At 41.1% G+C, this 19,202-nt stretch overlaps 1 protein-coding gene across 1 annotated transcript in view; it reads right to left on the bottom strand.

Annotated features, from left to right (window-relative positions):
* Positions 1-10,591: 10,591 nt before the first annotated feature.
* The window catches only part of RERG (RAS like estrogen regulated growth inhibitor), a 132,974-nt gene continuing 124,363 nt past the window's right edge, over positions 10,592-19,202 (bottom strand). The window contains exons 4-5 of the mRNA XM_073319312.1: positions 15,282-15,355; positions 10,592-14,219 (exon numbers count right to left, since the gene is read on the bottom strand). Of these exons, the coding sequence (XP_073175413.1) occupies positions 13,812-14,219; positions 15,282-15,355 (482 nt within the window). The 3' untranslated portion in view covers positions 10,592-13,811. The remainder of the gene's footprint in view (positions 14,220-15,281; positions 15,356-19,202) is intronic.

The following is a 19,202-nucleotide window of genomic DNA, read 5'->3' as shown; positions in this document are numbered from 1 at the left end:
AAGAAAGGAGACGGCCAGAGTCTGGGCAGGTGTTTTAGCCCTCAGAACTGCTCAGGAAGGTTAGAAGAAGCAAGAAGATTTAGTGACAAGATGCCAAGATAAGTGCATTAGACATGGCAGAGGGGAAAAAAGAGTATTGAATAAGTGGCTTAAAATTGTGAATGTTTTTTGAAAAAATAATTTTTAAAAAAATTGACCTTCTGGCTTCTGAGCCATTAGACTGAACTTGAGTCATATTTTCAAGCATTTCCCTACAACCACAAGCTAGAATCACATATTTTTAATGAAAGATAAGATTCTCAGGCAATTTTTTAGCCCCAAGAGCTGGGACTTTTATGATATTCAGTGTTTTTCTTAGATTCACAATAAAACAAAGCTGGCAACACAAAGGCACTGCAGCAGCTTTTGTACAGGGAACATCTATCCACTAGCAACAAGAACAAGATCAGCAACTCTTTTTTGACCCTTAAGGCATTAAATAAGTTGGGTCACTCTTGGCCTGCTGTGGATTGGAATTTGTGACTTAAAGATAAATATTTCCTTTTTTTTTTTTTTTTTTTAATTTTAGTCTAATTATTTGTATGAGAGTCGCACTGAGGGTATGTTTACACAGCCTGCAGTGTGCCTACCAGCCTGGGTCAACAGACCTGGGCTAATGGAGCTCCGGCTGGGCCTCTAGAAATAGCTGTGTAGACAGCACTTGAAAGTTGTGGCTTGGGCTTAGAGTTTGGGCTTGTAAGCTTTTTTGCAGAGCACTAGTGAAAGCCCTGCTAGCCCAAGTCTGTTGACCCAGGCTGGGAGGCTTGCTGCATTCTCGGAGGCACCAACTGAGTTCGGGGCCCTACTGTGCAAGGTGCTGTTCAAACATTTACTATGACTTTTCTCCAAATTACTTACAGTCTAGAGATGGACAAGACAGATGAAGAGCAGGGATAAAGGAAGTGGTGGTGTTCCTAGTATATAGATAAGGAGACTAAAGCACAGAGATAAAGATCCTGATCCAGAGTCTACTGAAGCATATGGGAGTCTTTCCATTAACTTTAGTGGCTTTGGATCAGGCCCTAGATGACTTGCCTGGGGCCAAAGAAGAATGATGTGGCAATCTGAGAGCTGATCTCGGATCTACCAGTGTCTCAACCACAAAACCATCCTTCTGTTTCATTCCCCTGAGCTACTCAGTGTCCCCAAAGTTTTTGCTGAATTGAGGGGGGGAGGGCGGAGGAAGAGATTTATTTCGGAAAAACATTTGAACATGCCTTTCAACAATTGGCTGCCGTGCATCAGGGTTTCATTAGCTGCAGTGGTATTGTAAGCACAGACCCTTAGGGATTTTGGAAGCATTTCCTTGAATATGAGAGAAATGTGCAAGTGGAGCAATCCGTACACGTTTGATCAATGTAATTAAAAACACCTTATTTCATTCTTGGAAATGCACAGCCGGAGCTCTCGCCTATTTAAAACATCGCTGTTTGGTGCTTCATGCTTCAAGTGAATCAGTGAACTGAGTGGATCAAGTTCATGAAGACGTGTGAAAAGTGCAACCCGTAGCGCCCTCCTCCCCCAGCTGAAACTAGTGCAGTGGCTGTAAATAAAATCCAGATGCTAGCTTAAAAGGCATCAGCTATAGCTGGAGGCTCCTTTATGTGGGTCGGTGGGGAGGGATGGCCGAGAGCAAGTCTATTCAAACCACATGCAAGTTCTGTGGAGAGAAGGATCGGAGGCTTGAAAAGTTCATTGAGGCTGAGAGTCAGCTTTCAAAGGCCCATGTGCCTTACCGACTTATCTCTGGAGTGAGGCACTGATATGAACTACTGACTTTTCAAAGTGCCTTTCACAAGGTTGAAGCACTTATACCGTTGTACACCATGGCCAAGATTTTTCCAAAGTAACTAGTGATTTGGGGTGCCCAGCTGGAGACCAGGGTTTCAAAGGACAGGTGCTTAGCTCTTTCTGTTTAAAGTTGGCCCCTCCAAATCTCTAGTTGTCCTAGAAAGTCTTGGCCTCCTATACAGTTAGGGCTGAATTCCTAATAGGAATTTTGCCATTGACTTCTATGGAAGCAGGATCAGGTCCATAACATCCTGCTTAACCTACAGAAAACCTCCTGTAAATATTTTGTATTCCAATGTGCTGGTGTTAATTTTGAAATCCTTATTAATATTCTCTGTTAGTAATATTCCATTGTCACCTGTCAAGATGGCTGCATGCAGGCCTTAGATACTCTTGGCTCCTCTCCTGCAGGTCCCTGAGCCTGAGACAACCTAAGCCAATATTTGAATGTCTTCTCTCTGGTGCGCCCAAGCCCCAAACTGCCCTATTCTAGGAAGACCCCAGACATCTGAGGCTGCATTCTTCTTCTTGACTCTGCCTGGTTCCCAACTCCCCCTCCAGTCACCCCACCCCAGCCCCTCAGCTCCCACCCTGCTTATCAAAGGACACAAAAACATAATAAACAGATGACTTTAGCAGCATTTAACTTTTAAAACATTATCAGCTTCTTAACAATTCACATTTATTTTTGTTCTTGGTCCTTGAGGAGTCTGATAAACTTAAGGACAAAATTGATGGGTAGTTAACAGAGGCACTGACACGTACACTTTGTGCTTATGAACACATACAAACACAGAGACACCATGCCACCATGTACGTACTTAGTGAGCTTGCCACAACTGTCTGGGCATTAGCTGAGCAGCGTCTCCTGCAGTCCTGAGCTCTAAAAAGGGTCATTAGTTAATAGATACACAGCAAGGCTACGACCTGCAACGCCAGAAGAAATGAATGAAAACAATAAAATCAAGGTGTTTATGTGCTTAGACTCCAGTCCCCAAAGATGGCAGTACCCAGCATAATGTAAATCAGGCTACAGCTGGTCAGAAAATTTTCATCTAAAGAGTTTTCCACTAAACGAATATTATTTTGACAAAACTGATTTTCTTTTCATGAAATCTTATTGATTTGGACAACATTTAGTTTATCCCCTCCACCCCCTCAAAAAATTATGGGGATTTAAAAAAAACAAAAACCAAACAATATCCTCTTTCAAAGTTGTCAGAACAAAACTTTTGAGGTGTTTGTTTCAGAATGACCTGTCATTTTGAAGTTTCTTTAAAAATATTTTAAATTTTTTAATATAAAATCGTTAAAATCAGAACAAAATTTCAGGGGGAGCCAGAATGACATTTCATAGAGAGAACTAAATTATTTTTAGGTTTTGTAAAACTTTTTGGGCCAGATCCTCAGCTTGTGAAAGTCAGCATAGTCAAGGGAGCTACACCAGCTTTTCACAGTGAGGGACCTGGCTCTCAAACTCAACAATAATTGTTGGTCTAGACCAGCTGCCAAATCCTGCTGAGGGGAAAAAGAGAGTTAGAAAGCTAGTGACACTTTGAGCCACTGTTTCCCTAACATCCAGCCTATGAGAAATAAATGCAGTGTGCATATGACTGGGCTCATGAAAAGAGAGTCCAAATCCAAAGATACCCATTGACTTCAGTGGGCTTTGGATCAGGGCCTTAGTGAGTTTTTGTGAGTAATAAAGATGAAGTCTTGGTTTGAAGATGGGAGGATGCACAGGCAAGTTCAGGAGTTAACTTCAGAAGGCCTGCGGGAGGAGGAGGAGAGGCTAAACTAGAGACTAGGTAAAGAGGGAGCAATAGGAGATGCTCAGCTGGAAATTAAGAAAAGCCCTGGAGGATAGAAATAGACACACACACACAGCAGGGAATGAGGCAGAGGTTGTCTGTGTTGGCTTCAGGGATAGAGAGAGGCGCCTGGTTGAGCGTGTAGAATGTGATGTTTGTGTTCCTCAAAAGGGCATAGATACAGAGCCAAGAAAAAAGACCCTATTCCTTACATTCAATGTCTGCCTAACAAGATGCAGCTTTTTGAAAATTGTAACACAAAGCGATTGGACTATTTCAAGCTTTATTTAGATCTTTAAAAATGTGTAGTTCTTTTATTTATTTATTTTTTAGCTACCTGCCTATCATGGGGCCCGTTACTGGTGCTTGTGGATTGGGTCTGACTATTCACAATGAACCAAATTCAATACTGACTTCAGTGGGAAATAAATTTGGCCCATTATTTGCAAGTATTTTGAATAACTCTCTGAAAGTAGCCATTCGACTTCTTTTCTTTTCATTTTCTAGGAAGTGTCCTGCTGGTGAAAAGTGTTTTGAAGGAAAGCCCTATGGGTATGGTATGGGTGCGTTCATGAACGAGCGGCAGTGTGTATTTGGACAGTCACACACACTGATTTCTAAATACATTAAACCTCTAGATGAGCCACTTCTAGGGTTGAGAGAATAAATTGATCCGTGTGACCATTCAATCCTCAATTTAATTTGAACCTGCCAATTACAGGTGCCAATTAGTACCAGTCATGGTGATATTTTGTGATGTGGACATTAATTCCTTTGGAACTGATAACTAACTCTCTTCATGATGGTCACCCCACGTAGTAGCAATCAAGGCTAGATTTGATCCTAGAGGCGAAGATTTGGTGTTCTCATACTAAACCTCTCTATTCCTCTATCCCTACTTCTCCCATCCCGATGCTAATTATTTTCAGAGGATTCTGGGTACACCTAGCCCAGCATATCTTTGTGTATAAACGTCAGAATTCATATGGGTCTTTAAGTGGTTTCTTTTTTGAAAAATGTCATGTAGAGCTCTCTCCCTTTTCTGTCCCTGTCTATAACTACTTGTACCACTGGCATCTCCTCTGATATCTTCCCTATTGTGCTCATTAACTTTTTAAATGTGCATGTCCTAACTGTGCCTCAAGAGAACTATTGTCTTTAAATGAAAGTGTCTGATGGAGGTTGTAAGCTTCACATCTGCTGCAATATTGGGGGAAAAGTGACAGGAGATAAAAGGCAGCCCACGGTAATTTTTTTCTTAAAGAAACTCATATATATGTTAATATTCGTAGAGCGTGTTCACCCCTGTTTTGCTCTTTTCAGTTCATGCAGGCATCTCTCCTTAAGCACACTAGTGGCATGGTAAAAATATGCTCATCTAGTATTTCTAATAACATCTGGTGATTTCACATGTGCCCTTGATCTCTACAGATGCTAGGCACACCCCAGAGTCTGCTCAGCATAGATGAAATAGATTGGATAAGAGATTATATAAACTTCTGCCTCAAACCCTTGAACTTAATGCAAGTTAAACCTTTATTTAAGTGTGGTTAACTTTTCTTTAAATTTTCCATATACATCGGCACTTCTCAGTTCCAGCTCTTTCAGATCCTATGTGGAAGTATTCAGATATCATAACAAATGATCATGTGTGTAATTGCAGAGCTGCGCTGCTGACTCACTCTGGCAGCCGGACCATGTCGGGTCTCACTACCTCCTGCTCAGAAGTATAAATGTTGAGTGTCTTTTCTGGAGCAATATAGAGGACGGGAAGCTCTGCACACACGCACACAAAAATCTCTAAAAACAAATAGCTCAGGGAAGAACCTTGAGGGCTAGCATTTGTGCTTGTAAGCACCGTCCTGGCCTTAGAACTTTGCTACATGATTTAAGAATCAAGGGGATCACTCAGGAAGGGAATAAGTTTGGACAATAACCTGCGTGCACGCATGCATGCACATGTTAGGAATGGGATGGAACTAGAAATGGAACCTGCTCTGTGTGAGGTTTTTCAACACAATTTTGTAGATAAACTTTTGATAATCTGAGAGAAGAATACAGGCTTTTGGTAAAGTACAAAGATGGGAGTCACAAGGTTTGTTGTATTCCTGGCTCTGCCAGGGCGAGTCACTTAACCTCTCTGTGCCCCCATTTCCCTATCAATATACAGGTAATAATGATACTTCCCTAATTCATAGGAATGCTGTGAGGCCTCATTCATTCATCCACCTAAAGTGCTTTGGAATTCTTGAATGGATGATGCTACAGAAGTTCAAAGTAAACACTCTGAGGTTTTATCTGACTCAGACTTTGAACTCTAAGGGACACAGCAGTAGTAATACTGAGCAACCAAAACTAAATGAGATCAACAAGGATCCTTAGTGCCTTGGAAATCCAGGCTGAAGTTATTATGTAACACACTGTCTAAGTATGTTTGGTGATGTCACCCTATAAGTGGCTGGACCAGACAGGAGAAATACTCTTAGTTCATGTGATGGAGGCCCATGTTTTTGGTTCTGAAGGTTCAGAGCTCTATATCCTCATTGAAAAGCTTGGTGGGTGGTGTTGCATTAGCATCAGAATATAATAAATTTCAGAACTTAGAGGTGAATATGGGACCTTTTTGATCCAAAATATATCTTGGGTAATCTATTTATCTTGTCTAATTTCTTAAGATTTAAAGACAAAATATGTGCCATCCTGTTCTTTTAATAACCACTATACATTTGTAGTTTGTCATGTAGATAGAGCATGGAGACAAGGTAATACAGTTGTTAGGAAATTATTTTAAATGATTTAGGGATAGCCATTTCTCATAGTTCAACTAATTCTAAAACACCGAATGACCCAGAAGCTGTATTTCCACACAGGAATTAAAACTTGGACACCATAAGCCTGAAATTAATTTCAAATTTCAACTCCGTTCAACTGGCATTAATAATAATATTTGCATTTCTTTTGGATTAGATTTGTAAACAGTATTTTTACAAAGAAAACCGTTGTGCATTTTATCTTTCTAATTACATTTCTGGGTGGATCATCAGCATACAATACGCTGTTAATAAATTATAATGCTTATGTGGAAAATCCTAAACTCCTTATTCGGGCAAAATTCCCATTGACATGAGTGGGAGTTTAAGCTGTACGCAGGTTATGTCCTTTGTCTGTTTTCATTTGATTTTACTCTTAGTCATTCCATCTGAATATATTTGACAGTGATCTTTACCATGATAACTTTGACTAGGGCAGGAAAAGGTAGGTTGAAGCTATAGATAAAATACAACACTACGGCCCAAGCCTATTAGTCAGATCTATTAATCAGCCACTAACTGAAAGTACATAGCTAGTAATGGATAGATTTAACTTGGGGTTGCCTTACTTGGGGCTTGTCTACAGGGAGGGTACATTATTGCACAGCAGCTTGGGTGTAATCTCTAGCACGCATCAGCATGTCATGCACTCAGTGTCTGCTGGTGCATGCTAAAAGTTCCCTCATGCACGATGACATAGTCCCATTTCCAGTGCTGGAGTCCTGAGGAAAAAAAAAAAAGTGCGCTGGAGGAGGCAGAAGCTTGTTCTAAATATTAGGACGGAAGGGGGGAGGCCACAGGTACAGAAGCTCTGGGAGGAAGCAATGGGGAGCTGGGGAGTAGTGGTGGGAGTTGGGAGGAAGATAGGAGCAGTGGGGCAGGCCATGGGGAGCAGGGGTGCTGACTCCTAACAGAACCCATCCCATTCCTGTGTCCTCTTTATCTATGCCTGGCACAGGGGCTCCGCTGTCCGAGCAGCTTTGCTACCCAGGTCCAGCTCCAAGCTTCCGGCAGCTCCAGCCCCTGAGCTGCCTACCTCGTCTGGTCCCCTGCTCCCTCTGCACTGCCCCCCACTGACCGCCCCCTAACAAGGCTCAGTACCAGCACCTGCTGGCTCAGAGGACATTCTGCAGCCAAGGAGGGAAAGGGGCGTCTTGGCCTGGCACTGGCTCCCTGCACTGGGCACTGGCACCAGGGCCCTGCTTACCCCCTGCATGGAGGCTGGAAAGTGCCTACAATTAGCAGAAGTACCAGAATGGCGTTCTAGCTCCCCAAAAGAGACCAGGAATGGGGTTCTGGCAGGACCCAAGCACTGCCCATTTCTAACTGCAGTAAGTCAACCCCTTCTAGAGAACTCTTAGTGCATGCCAGTATCATCCACATGGGCAGTTAGTGCATGGCCTGCTGGTGTGTGCTAGAATTTCTGTTTCAGCTTGTGCACGCTAATGCACCATGTAGACAAGCCCTTGGAAGTGAAGATGTGACCGTAACTTCTTGTTCCTGAGCAAATAAATTCTACTTGCCCATAAAATTGACACATTTGCAAAGCTATAGTTCTTGCACTGAAGCTTGGAGATCTATGAATAGAAGTTGTTATTGTGGGTGCAAATGGTTTTACTGGTGTCAGTGAATTAAGCATCAGACCTCCCAGGAGTTTAGGGAAATGTTATTCCTCATTTATAGCTAAGGAACTGAGGTGGAGAGTAGTTATGTGGCTCACCCAAGATTGCACAGAAAGTCTGGGATAGAACCCAGTTCTCCTGACAAAGGTCCCGTACTTGAACCAGAACACCCTTCTTTCCTAACAAACATTCATATCAAAGTCTGTGGACTAGTAATATGTTAATGGTTAAACTTTCAAAATCTGCCTGCAAGGCAATGTCTACCTATTGTACTCATGATGGAATACTTCTGCTATGTAGCCATATAGCCTCTTTATAGGTACATCAAAGCATGGTGATAGGTCCACATCCTTTTCAAATAACAATAAATGCTGCTTTTGGGTGTCTAGTGCTGGTGGAAGGGGCCAGCCTGACAATCCTGGAGACTGAAGTCCCGTTTTAACCACAGCCATTCGATGGTAAGCTTGCACTACTGATGACTTCTCCACAATACCCCACCAGTCTGCCTCAAATCCAAGGTGGAAAGGAGTTGCCTATAGGGTAGAGGGAATAGGGTCGCTATCTCCCTGTCCACTCAGTCACTGATGCTACTAGGACTGCCAACAAAGGGCTTGATTAACCCTTGATGTAACCTCACTGAAGTCAGTGGTGTTATACCAGAGCTTAATTTAGTCCAAGGTGATGCTTACTGCTGTAAATCATGTAAATTGTTTCCATGATATGGACCTATGCCCACTAGAATCAAGACTGAACTCAATTCCCATAGGCCACCATCCCAGGCAGTTTGTAACATCACAAAGTAGGGGTTGAATTTCAAGCCCTTTGCATCTTAATGGCCATATAGTTACTCCCTGGCATCTGTAATGGAAATAAAGCACATAACACCAGAGCTTCTAAAATGACACTGTTTTTATTATAGATTTACTTTTTCAAAGAAAATAAGTCAGCTACACGAAGCTGTCAAGGCGTATTGTTGACTTAAAGCCTCTATATCTTTACAAATGCTTTTTTTTCCCTCTTGCAAGTTATGTAAATAGTTTGAGCCATTAGAGAAAGAGAAGAACTAGAAAGTCTATGCATACATGATCTTTAGGACCTTTCCCCCTTAAAAGCTAAGAATTGCAGTAAATATTTTGCAGGAAAGTTTTTGAGTCTAGTTGATGGGGCAGTTATAGTTTAAAAGCCTGATTCTTGACTCTACTCCAGCTGCTTTGCACTGCCCTAGTGGCACATCACAACTGGAAAGCTGGCTTACCTGGCTTTGGAGGATTCCCCATATGGCATAGGGCCGGCATAGGGCCAGCATAGAAGCTCTACACCACCCCTGTCAGAAGGGGTGCTCCCAGGAGAAGGGGGCATGGCTTAGGCGTCCCTATGCCCTGGTGATCCTTAGTTGCCATGGGAAATAGCCTGAATGGCCCAAGGACTGGGGGAAACACTAAAGTGTTTAGGGCCATTTCCTGCCTCCCACATCCAGCCTTTAACTTTACTAAGCCTATCTCAGCTACAACTTAGGATCTAGCCTGACCATATTTGAATAAAATCTCCACAACGTTTCCTAGGGAAATGCTAGTCAATGTTTCAGGAAAATCCCATTTCTTCTCATCGGGGTAAGACGATTTACCTTACATGTAAAGGAAACTGACTAGGGCCCTAGAACAGCGTAGTTGGCATCCCTCCGCCACCTCCTTACCAAATTTAGTGCTAACAATAGGTGTTGCCAGAGTGACAGCCCTGGAGCCTGAATTCCAATTACCCCTGATATTTGGGAACAGCCACATCTGGGGGAAAGCCTGTCTCCAATGAAGTCAGTGGCAACCACCCTGAACTTTATGGCTTTGACCCACTTATCACTTACATGGCATGATAAGGATTGCACAAAGCTCTGTCAACCAATTTCATTCAGGCAACCAAATAGCCAGATTGCTATAACACTTTTGATCAGCTTTGAATTGCTATAATTGTTAATGGTATAAGACTCCATATTCCCTTATAAATGTTTTTGGATCTACTGGATGCCTAGGTGTCGTGGTGAAATATCTGTGATTCACACCAGTTAAACTGATCTGTTCACTCTGGGACAAATCCTGAACAGCTTATTCAGGCAAAATTAACTTTGAGTTTGCCTGAGGTAAGAACAAAGGGCCACATTTTTAAAGGTATTTGTAGGCACTGAAATATCTTTAAAAATCTGTCTAAATAAAAACTGAGTGAGGACTTGAGGATTCGGCCCCTTGTTAATTGAAAGACAGAGTATCACAGGTATCTGGAGGAAAATGAACATGTAAGAGTTCAGTACAGAGAGCACTGATTTTCTTTATTTTTATATTCTTATATATTATATTATCTATAGGCGTGGGCCTTCATATTCTTGTATGTCAAAATGCATACAGTTATATATAATTTGGTACAATATATGTGCTAAGTATATATGTACCCAAACCCCACATACAAACATCCCCAAATTTTGGGAAAGTTTATCTTGATATGGATCCAGACTTCATGGTTGCCCCCCCCCCCCCCATTCTGTAATGATTGCACCAATCATCTAGCTATTAACACCTCAACTTGAAGACAGTTTGGATCCTGATCCAAATCTTGCAGTATGGGCATCTATAACTCTTTATTTGTGACTTCAGTGAATCGCGATCAATCATGTTGAACTAATGAGGAAACTACTTTAGGGGGAAAGTACAAAAAAAGGGGAGGGGAAATACTATTAAAAAAGAAAAATTGGCAGTAAGAATACAAATGAAGTCTTTTAATTACCCTGTTTCCTGCTTGAAAGATCAGTGGATAGGGGTTCACTTTGCATTTGGGCCTTTCAACACTTTGGCATTTTCTGGCTCATTTGAGAAATTGTAGAAATAGGAAACTTCTGCAGAACAGCCAATAATAAATTGCAACAGCTTGAGAAGCAGTAAATTAGACTGTAGTCACACTGTGTTACAATTGGCTTGACAATCAGCCCATTAAACAGAGGAAAAACAACAGCGCTCTTAATTAAAAACAAAATAGAAAAAATACCCAAATCACAAAAGAGCCCCCATTTTTTTTGTCCAGTCGTCTGTCATTTGCAGTAGTCTCCAACCTCAATCTTCAAAAATAAATGTTGCTACTTTTATTAGAGGGTCTCTCCTTAACAAGTAAGACACATTTGTTCAGCATTATGTGTTCTTTCACAAGGGATTTCATTACTTCCCCATAAACGAATGGTAGAAGGAAAGAGACATTTTCAAGGGACATTGTCAAGAAGTAAGATAATAATTTAGTATTTCTTTAGTTGACAAAGAGCATCATGACATCCCATGTTCTCTCACTGATCTTCAAATCAAATTTCCTCAGTGTACAAGTAAAATAATCTCACTCCTCTCTCTCTCGCACACATACACATCCATTTCCAAGTCTGCAATCTTGCCCTGGGATGTAATGGTAAGGTCTGTCCTTTTGGGCTCATGTGACATCACATTATTAAAGATTATAGGAAAAACTCAGGTCCTGAACCTGACAACACTTTCTCATGCATATTAAGTTAATCACATGCATATTTGCAAGATCAGTGCCATAGTTAATAAGTGTTGATACATGAGCCAGAACAGAATATGGCTCACTCTCCCATAGCTATGTTGGCTCTGCATTGCTAACAGGAGTTTAAAAAAAAAAAAAACAGGCAAAAACTGATGGTTGTCACTAAAGTTAGCAATATGACTGACACATTTTGGGAAGATTTGTTAAATGAGAAGGTAACAATTTGCTGCTCTTCTGACCAGAGTCGTCCTTCAAAGATTCTACTGTAGTGTTTGCAACTGAAACATCATGAAGTGCGAGCGTATGAGAACCAAAAAGAAGAAACTTACTCCACAGACAACAGTCTAATTTCACTGTCCCAAACATGATGAAGTTCAGAAAGTAAACAAAGAGCATATAGGTCTTTAAAGTACATTTGAGTATGAATTCCTTCTATGACAGTCATCAGAGAGAGTGTGAGTGACATTATTTAAAAGAAAATGAACTTGACAGAGTCTCTTTAAGTCATTCTTGGTTTAAAAACTGATTTAGGACTCATGTTTCCTGCTTGTGTGGAAGCAGAGGGCTTACTCCACTATGCTGCCCCCTATGTGGTCATTTACACCTGTGCAAAGTGCTAACAAATCAAATATCACCACTTGCCTAACCCAATGATAGCATTCTCTGTCCATTTTTCATTCTCTTTGCCCAGGCGTAAATGACTACACAAGATGCCAAGCAGTGGAGAATAAAGCTCTGAGTATTTGCATTGAAGGGGGATGTTAACCAAAGGAAAGAGGTGCTCATGCTTCTATTAGTGGATCCACACAGTTGCCTGTGACTCTGCATGATGTTAGTTTTGGTTACATTCCTAGCTGCCTAACAGGGTGTAATGTAACTGCTAAGAAAGAAACAAAAATAATCTGAAAATTCTTAACTACCTCCTAATTCTAGCTTCTGTATGTGTGTCGTCTCTCTCTCTCTCCCCTCCCTCTTCCCCCTCAAGAAGGCTTCAGAAATGCAGCCAATAGGTGAGTAAAGTAGAGGGAAAGCTAAGAGTTTGCTGAAGCCACAGGGTTGGAGGAAAGGAGAAAATTAAAAAATCAGATCAGTACTATTAAAAACTCAAGAAAGCCTAAAAACGTCTTCTCTGCTGGTTTAAACGAACCATTGGCTCAGGCCATAAAATTTAGATCTGCGTTCGAAACGGCTGAAAGTCTGGGGGCTTTTGGTTTGCCCCATTGTAAAGGGAGCCATTTACATTGTACTTGCATATGAGTTTGGATTTTGAATTCTCAGCCTTCCTAGAATTTGAGGCTTGGGCTGGGCCTATCTTTAGTTTAAAGCAGAGGTGGATGCATCATTCTGGATAAATCAGCAAAGTGGAACTTTCATCAAAAACCTCATAATTAACCATAACCAAATCTCTGGAACTTCACTAGTAGATTGGTTATCTTTGTTTGATTCCAACTCCCCCACACAAACTTCTGATCTTTGAGGTGGAATGCTGAAATTGCCTTTAGAAAAGCTGTTTATGCAATATTCCCTGCACACTTTTGCAGATCTGAGAGACCTGGAAAACCAGCCACATTTATGTCCTTCAGACCCATTGAAATTCACCCATCACTGGTTGAAACCTCTACTGTCATGCAATATTTTTCCTGTTTTAAATACATACCTAAGAATGTAGGCACTAGTGTTGGGCTGGAAAAATAATACAAGAAAAAAGGGGTTGTAATAAAAAAAATTGTGTGTAAATTTAGTGCTACTGAAAGGTGCCAGATTAACAATTTTGGAGAGAACAATTAAGCAGTCTCCCAGGTGATTCAGTCCTTGGCCTCTCCGCTAAGGATGTCAGTTATCACTGGACTGAGACTTATTACTCATAGGCCGCAGAGCAGCCATCAGAACATAATGATTTTCAGTCATTACCAATCTGGGCTGAATTGGAGCCAGCAACCTAGCTGTCTCATTACCAATCCCTTGAGTCAGCCAATCCTTTGGAATGTCTCTGTGATGTTGGATGGAAATGGTGTGGAGTGGATGCTACCACTCTAAAACCATTTAAATAAAGTAGAAAGGAATCTGCCCCATATACTCAAAAAGGGATGAAGTGATTTTTTTTTAAAGTAAAGCTTTGACCATCTTTTATTTTCATATGTCCTGGCTGCCTCTTCCCCACCCCCAAACTAACCTTCTCTACCCCGGTTCTCTACTTTGTTACAATTCTTTTAGCTGCTGATTTTGGTGAGCATCTTGTTAATCGCCTGCTTGACATGGGTGGTGGAGCTCCGTCTCCGAGTCTTGCCCTGGACCATCTTACGACGCCGCACCTCACGGCAAAGCTCATAGAAGGCCTCCATGATGTTGCCTTCACCTGTGCAAGCGGAACACTCATAAAATGCACATGCTAGTTCCGTGGCCAGCTTTTCTCCTTCCTCTGTGCTGACCTGCCTGGAGTGATCCAGGTCTGCTTTGTTCCCCACTAGGATCAGAGTAACATTCTTGGGTTTTTTAACTTCATCCAGCAAGTTCTTAAGTGGTAGCACTTCCTCAAAGCTGCCCCTGTCGGTGATGTCGTAGACTAGCACAAAGCCTTCACCCCATCGTACGTGTCCTTCCTTCTGAATAGTGTCCTCCTGTTTGGAAAGAAGGACACCAGTTTAAGGAGAAGATCATACACTGGCTGAATACAGTTTGGGAAACTAATACAAGCCCTTCACGTAGACATCTGTCCCCTAGGCTCACCTCTCAATGACTGAGCAGGGTGCAAAGCCATTTACACCTGGGAAAAGTGGATGTAAAACCACAACTCTTCTGATTTTACACCCACTCTTCAAAGGTGGAGATGACTGCACGGGGTGCGAGGCAGTGGAGAATCAGATCCTAAAGATCTGCAGCCGTGTGCAGAATAATGTTGTTGTGTGTCTCTGTAGTAGATTTTGAGGAAAAGTCAGATAGGTTTGGATGGGTTTCTGGTGGTTTTCAGTGTGAGCACCTGCCAGTGTTTGGTAAGAGTGAATGTGGCCATGGTGAGGCAGAATCTACAGTGTTTGTTTTGGTGGGTGTAGCTTACAAGTTATATTTGTGTCCTGGCTGTGCATGGATGACCATGCCTTCTATATCCAGGTATTGTGATCCCTTTCTAAGGGGTTAACTTCATGAGGTGCTCTTGGGTGTCCACATAGGTCACTTAGAGGAATACTGCTAGACTGTCTGTTTTTGCTCTGGATAATGGCACCGTGCAAGAGTGATAACCGATTAAGGGAAATCTGGTAATGTGATCTGGGCCAAGCAGGTGACTGTTACCATAGATTACATTGCACTGATTTCATTCAGAGCCTTCATCTTGCAGATTTATGTGGGAGGCTCTTTGTGTACAGAGACATTTGCTCCAGATGATGAAGTGGAGTACCTCGGGGCACCTGCTGAAGTTCCTTACGCAGCCTTTGTTACAGTTAAGGCATCTAAAATAAAGAGTTCCCCAGATGGTCACACACTATCTCTACCCGCTCTTCCACATTACAAAACTCTAAACATCCATCTGTGTGTAATACCCGGGTCTGGGAGCCGCTGCTCGGAGTGGCACGGGCTCTACTTGATTTTAGTCACCAGAAGCATTGTGCAGCTGTCTTAGTCTCACCCTTTTCTTCTGTTTATTCGTGTATGAGAATCAGATCTTCTCGACCGTTCTCACTCACCTGACCAGCTGTATCTAGTATCTCCATGGAAACAACTTCATCATCGATATTTGCCTGATGACGATAGGTAGACTCTTAAAAATAATAAAAACAATTTGAGAAGAGTTTAAAATCTAAATGCAGATTGTTAGAGCAGAATCTTCTTTATGCTCCTTGCTACTGTTCTATCACACGACTTGAAGTACTGTTCTGATGTGATGTAAAGCTTCCCCAGCATCTGTGAATTGGAGCTTTTTCATACATAGGCACATCCTAGCTCCTCTTCTCACAGCTAAGACCTACCCATCTCTCCCTGTGTGCCACCCCATAACCTTCTTTTATACCACATCTCAGAACTATGACTGTTCAGAGACACAGCCTTTGTACTATATACATGGGACCTCTGCAATTACCACAAAGGGACTGAACAATTTAAAAAGTTAACCAGCTATCCAGTAATATTGACAGGCCTGGGTCTTCCTATTGGACAATAATATAAACAATATCTGGAGCATGTAACCCAAGACGTTTCTGAGATGGAATGTTTTAAAAATCATCATAACTTTCAAAAAATGAAACTGGTTTCAATGACTATGACTCTATTTACATCAGGGCTGAATTTGATCCAATTTGTTTATTCAAAATGGAACATGGCAGTGAGGCTAACACACTTATTGTTTTGGGGGTTTTTTTGATAGATTTTTTTTCCTCTTCAGTTTATTTTTTTAAGAGGAAAAGGGCTAAATCACATTAAAATATCTTTCAAACAATCAGCATAAGTTCTTTTCAAAAGATTTTCCTATAATATCAAACTAGCCAATAATACTGAAATCAGATGCAGGTTTCCATATTTCAATACATGAGACCGATTAAAAAAAAGTTCTCAGTTAAAATAGTTTCTGCAATACATATTAGTGTTACCACTTGATAAAAAGCCAAATGGGCACACATGATATAAGATGGGTTTACAGCAGACATGAATTTGGTGTAAGATCTTGTAATTAAAAGAAGAATCCTGGGTTCACTCAGGATATCTCTCAGAACCGTATTTAGTCTGTTTATAACTTCTTCCTAGAATATTTGATGTACCCTTCACATTCCTGCTTGTTCCAACAGATATTATCTAACTTGTTAGTATTACATATGGGGGTTGGAGTCCATTACTATGGAAGCTTTTTAAGTGGTCAGGATCTTGGATTTGTGCCTCACTGAAAGGACAGCAACTGACAGCCTTTTAATCCCACGCTGTGATACTTTTCCCACTGATTTGGAGGGAAGAGTGCCACCTCCTGAAACACCAATGCCACTTCTTTGGAGGTCTCCAATTCGAAAACTGATAATGCCTGTCCCTACTTAGCTTGAAATCTGACCAGTTCAGAGCTGAAAATGGTGTGGCTGCAGACCAGGGATCTACTCAAGCTACCCACTAAGTATAGCCCTTACACTGTGATGAAATTACAGAACACTGGGATTTATTTTCGGAATGTTTCTTTGAAAAATGCTGAAATCATCACTTTCCCCTTTTCTAGCAAAGGCTCAAAGCAATGTGTATGATTTATAAGAATTGCCAAGGGGAGTTAAACATACACACTATCCATGTTATAGGAAAATAAGGCTGCATTTGCTGCCTCTAAAGTTCTGGAAATGGGCAACTAATCAAATAATTAATGACAAGGACACTTGTTTTATCTTAATGAGTATGACACTTAAGTGTGATAGCATTTGACCTAGTTGATCCGTGCTAACATTCAGATTTATTACTGTTGCCAACTCACAGATGGTCTATATCAAAAGTCAAATGCACATGATATAAAACTGTAGCCAGCAATTCTGATCGCTTTTCATTGTCAGAGATTTACATTTTATTTGGTGCAAATCTCTTCAATGGGAATGGGAGGATATGCTCAAGGAAGCTCATTTATTGAACCAGAACTTCTGAAAGGTTTTATGTTCCACGAATGTTTCCTTTCCCTACTGAGGGATGCCATCTCTCCAGAATAATGTGTTTAAACTCTCACATTATTTTCCCCCACCAAACACCCTCTCCCCCACCAAAAAAGTAACTTGCCCTTGTCACTCAAATTGCTTTAAGTGGTGCAGCTGTCACCAGTATGGACAAATGGGCCAGTCCCTCCATCAGTCAGTCAGGCAGGTGGAAGCCAAATGGCAAGTTCCTTTGTTTTCAGTTTTTATTTTGTTTAAAATTTTCTAGGAACTTACTGGTGTTTGTTACAAAAATGTCACAATGGACAAAAATGGGTGCAAAAATTAATTTCACAGTTTCCTGGGTAATATCAGGCTAATACTGGGGATGGGAGAACAGGAAAGAAAGTAACGAATAGAGAAAAGTAGGCCAGAAGTGAAGAGGTGGAGGAGATGAGGGCACCATCTCCATCTCTTCTGCATCCGGGTCCACTCCAGAAGTTCAGTTACCCTCAAAATAATACTTAAGTGGGATTTATGTAGGGCATATACCTTATTCTGGCCTTCTGCTCAGGGGTGAGTTTTATCTTGGATGTGTAGCATTGCTATGGGTAAGAGAGGTGTGAAATGTTGGTAGTTTTGGATAAAGATGTATCTGTTTCTGAGTTTGAGTAAGGTTTGTGGATTTGGGGCCATTTTAATGATATTTTAGCACTATCTGGATGTTTGTGAAAAAGCAAATAGCCATTATTAGTCTCAAATTGACAAGTATGAATTTTGACTAAAGGGATGGAGCCTCCTAAAAGCCCAGTGGATTAAAGCACAGAGCTGCCAACCATGACGTCTTGAGTTGTATTCCCTTTCTGAAACTAAATGGTCTTGACTTCGCATTTCTGTAGTACTTCACACCATACAGTACGTTGCTTTACAGTAGTTCAATATCATTACTCCTCCGTACTGTACATATAGAGAGACTGTGACAGAGAAGTTAAAGTGCTTTGACTGGAGTTGGCATGATCTAGTTGATGAGGCATAGGTATAACAGAAGAGAGCTGTCTTCTAATTATGGTTCTGATATGGACTTTTCAGGTGACCATGGGCAACTTCCTGAGCCTTGGATTTTCTGCCTCTACCACGCACAATATGACCTGGTAATAATTCCATACTGTAATTTTATGGCTACCACCAACTAGGTGGAAGGAAAATGTTATAGTTGTGTTTCTCTGTCCGTAAATGCTTGAATCAAAGTAGGATTTTGCTGGCCCCAGAGGAGCCACACAGCTACTATGGTCAGAGCTGTGGTAAGCCAATCAACATCAGAAATACTGAAATGGAGCTGTAAAACTTACCACTTGGTCCTAATTTATTATAAACTTTGAAAGTCCTGGTTAACTATTGGGGTGTTACACTTCATATAATATTTATGGTAATTTAAAGAAAAGGGTTGCTGACCATATTGCTTTGGACCTACAGTTGATCTCATTACTCTGATGGCTTCGCTTTGTATAATAGTGCATTCTGCAGCACTTTTCTTCAATAATACACACTTAACTCTTGCAAGATTCATCATCTGAAAAATTGAAGCTCATCCTTTAAATATTTAGACCATACCAAGGGGCCCCAGAAGCATTTCTGAAGCAACGTTAGTCAGTTTATTTTTTTTAGCCTACAGTGTATTGGCACAATTATTCAGTCCCCATTAACTAATCAACTTCTAAATTCCCAGATGCAGAAAGTCCTTTACAAGGAGAAGCAAAAAGCAGACTGAAAGCTTCCCCTGAGCTTATTTGTGCTATCTTGTTAATAAGAGTATTTGAGAATCGCTGTATTTTTCTGAACAATGGATTAAAAGTAGTCATGAAAAAACAATGCTATTAAAATTATATAGAGAAAATATTGAAGTATATGATCCACAGAATGCAAATCTGAATGTCTTCCAAAGCCTGAGGTTTTGATAAATACATTCAAGGGAGATATGGGTTGTATTTACTTGAAGAATGAACACATTTTCTTGTCCTG

This window comes from Lepidochelys kempii, chromosome 1 (assembly GCF_965140265.1).
Source record: "Lepidochelys kempii isolate rLepKem1 chromosome 1, rLepKem1.hap2, whole genome shotgun sequence".
Classification (NCBI taxonomy): domain Eukaryota; kingdom Metazoa; phylum Chordata; order Testudines; family Cheloniidae; genus Lepidochelys; species Lepidochelys kempii.
The sequence above is the reverse complement of the archived record's forward strand: the minus strand, read 5'-3'. Positions and strand labels throughout refer to the sequence as shown.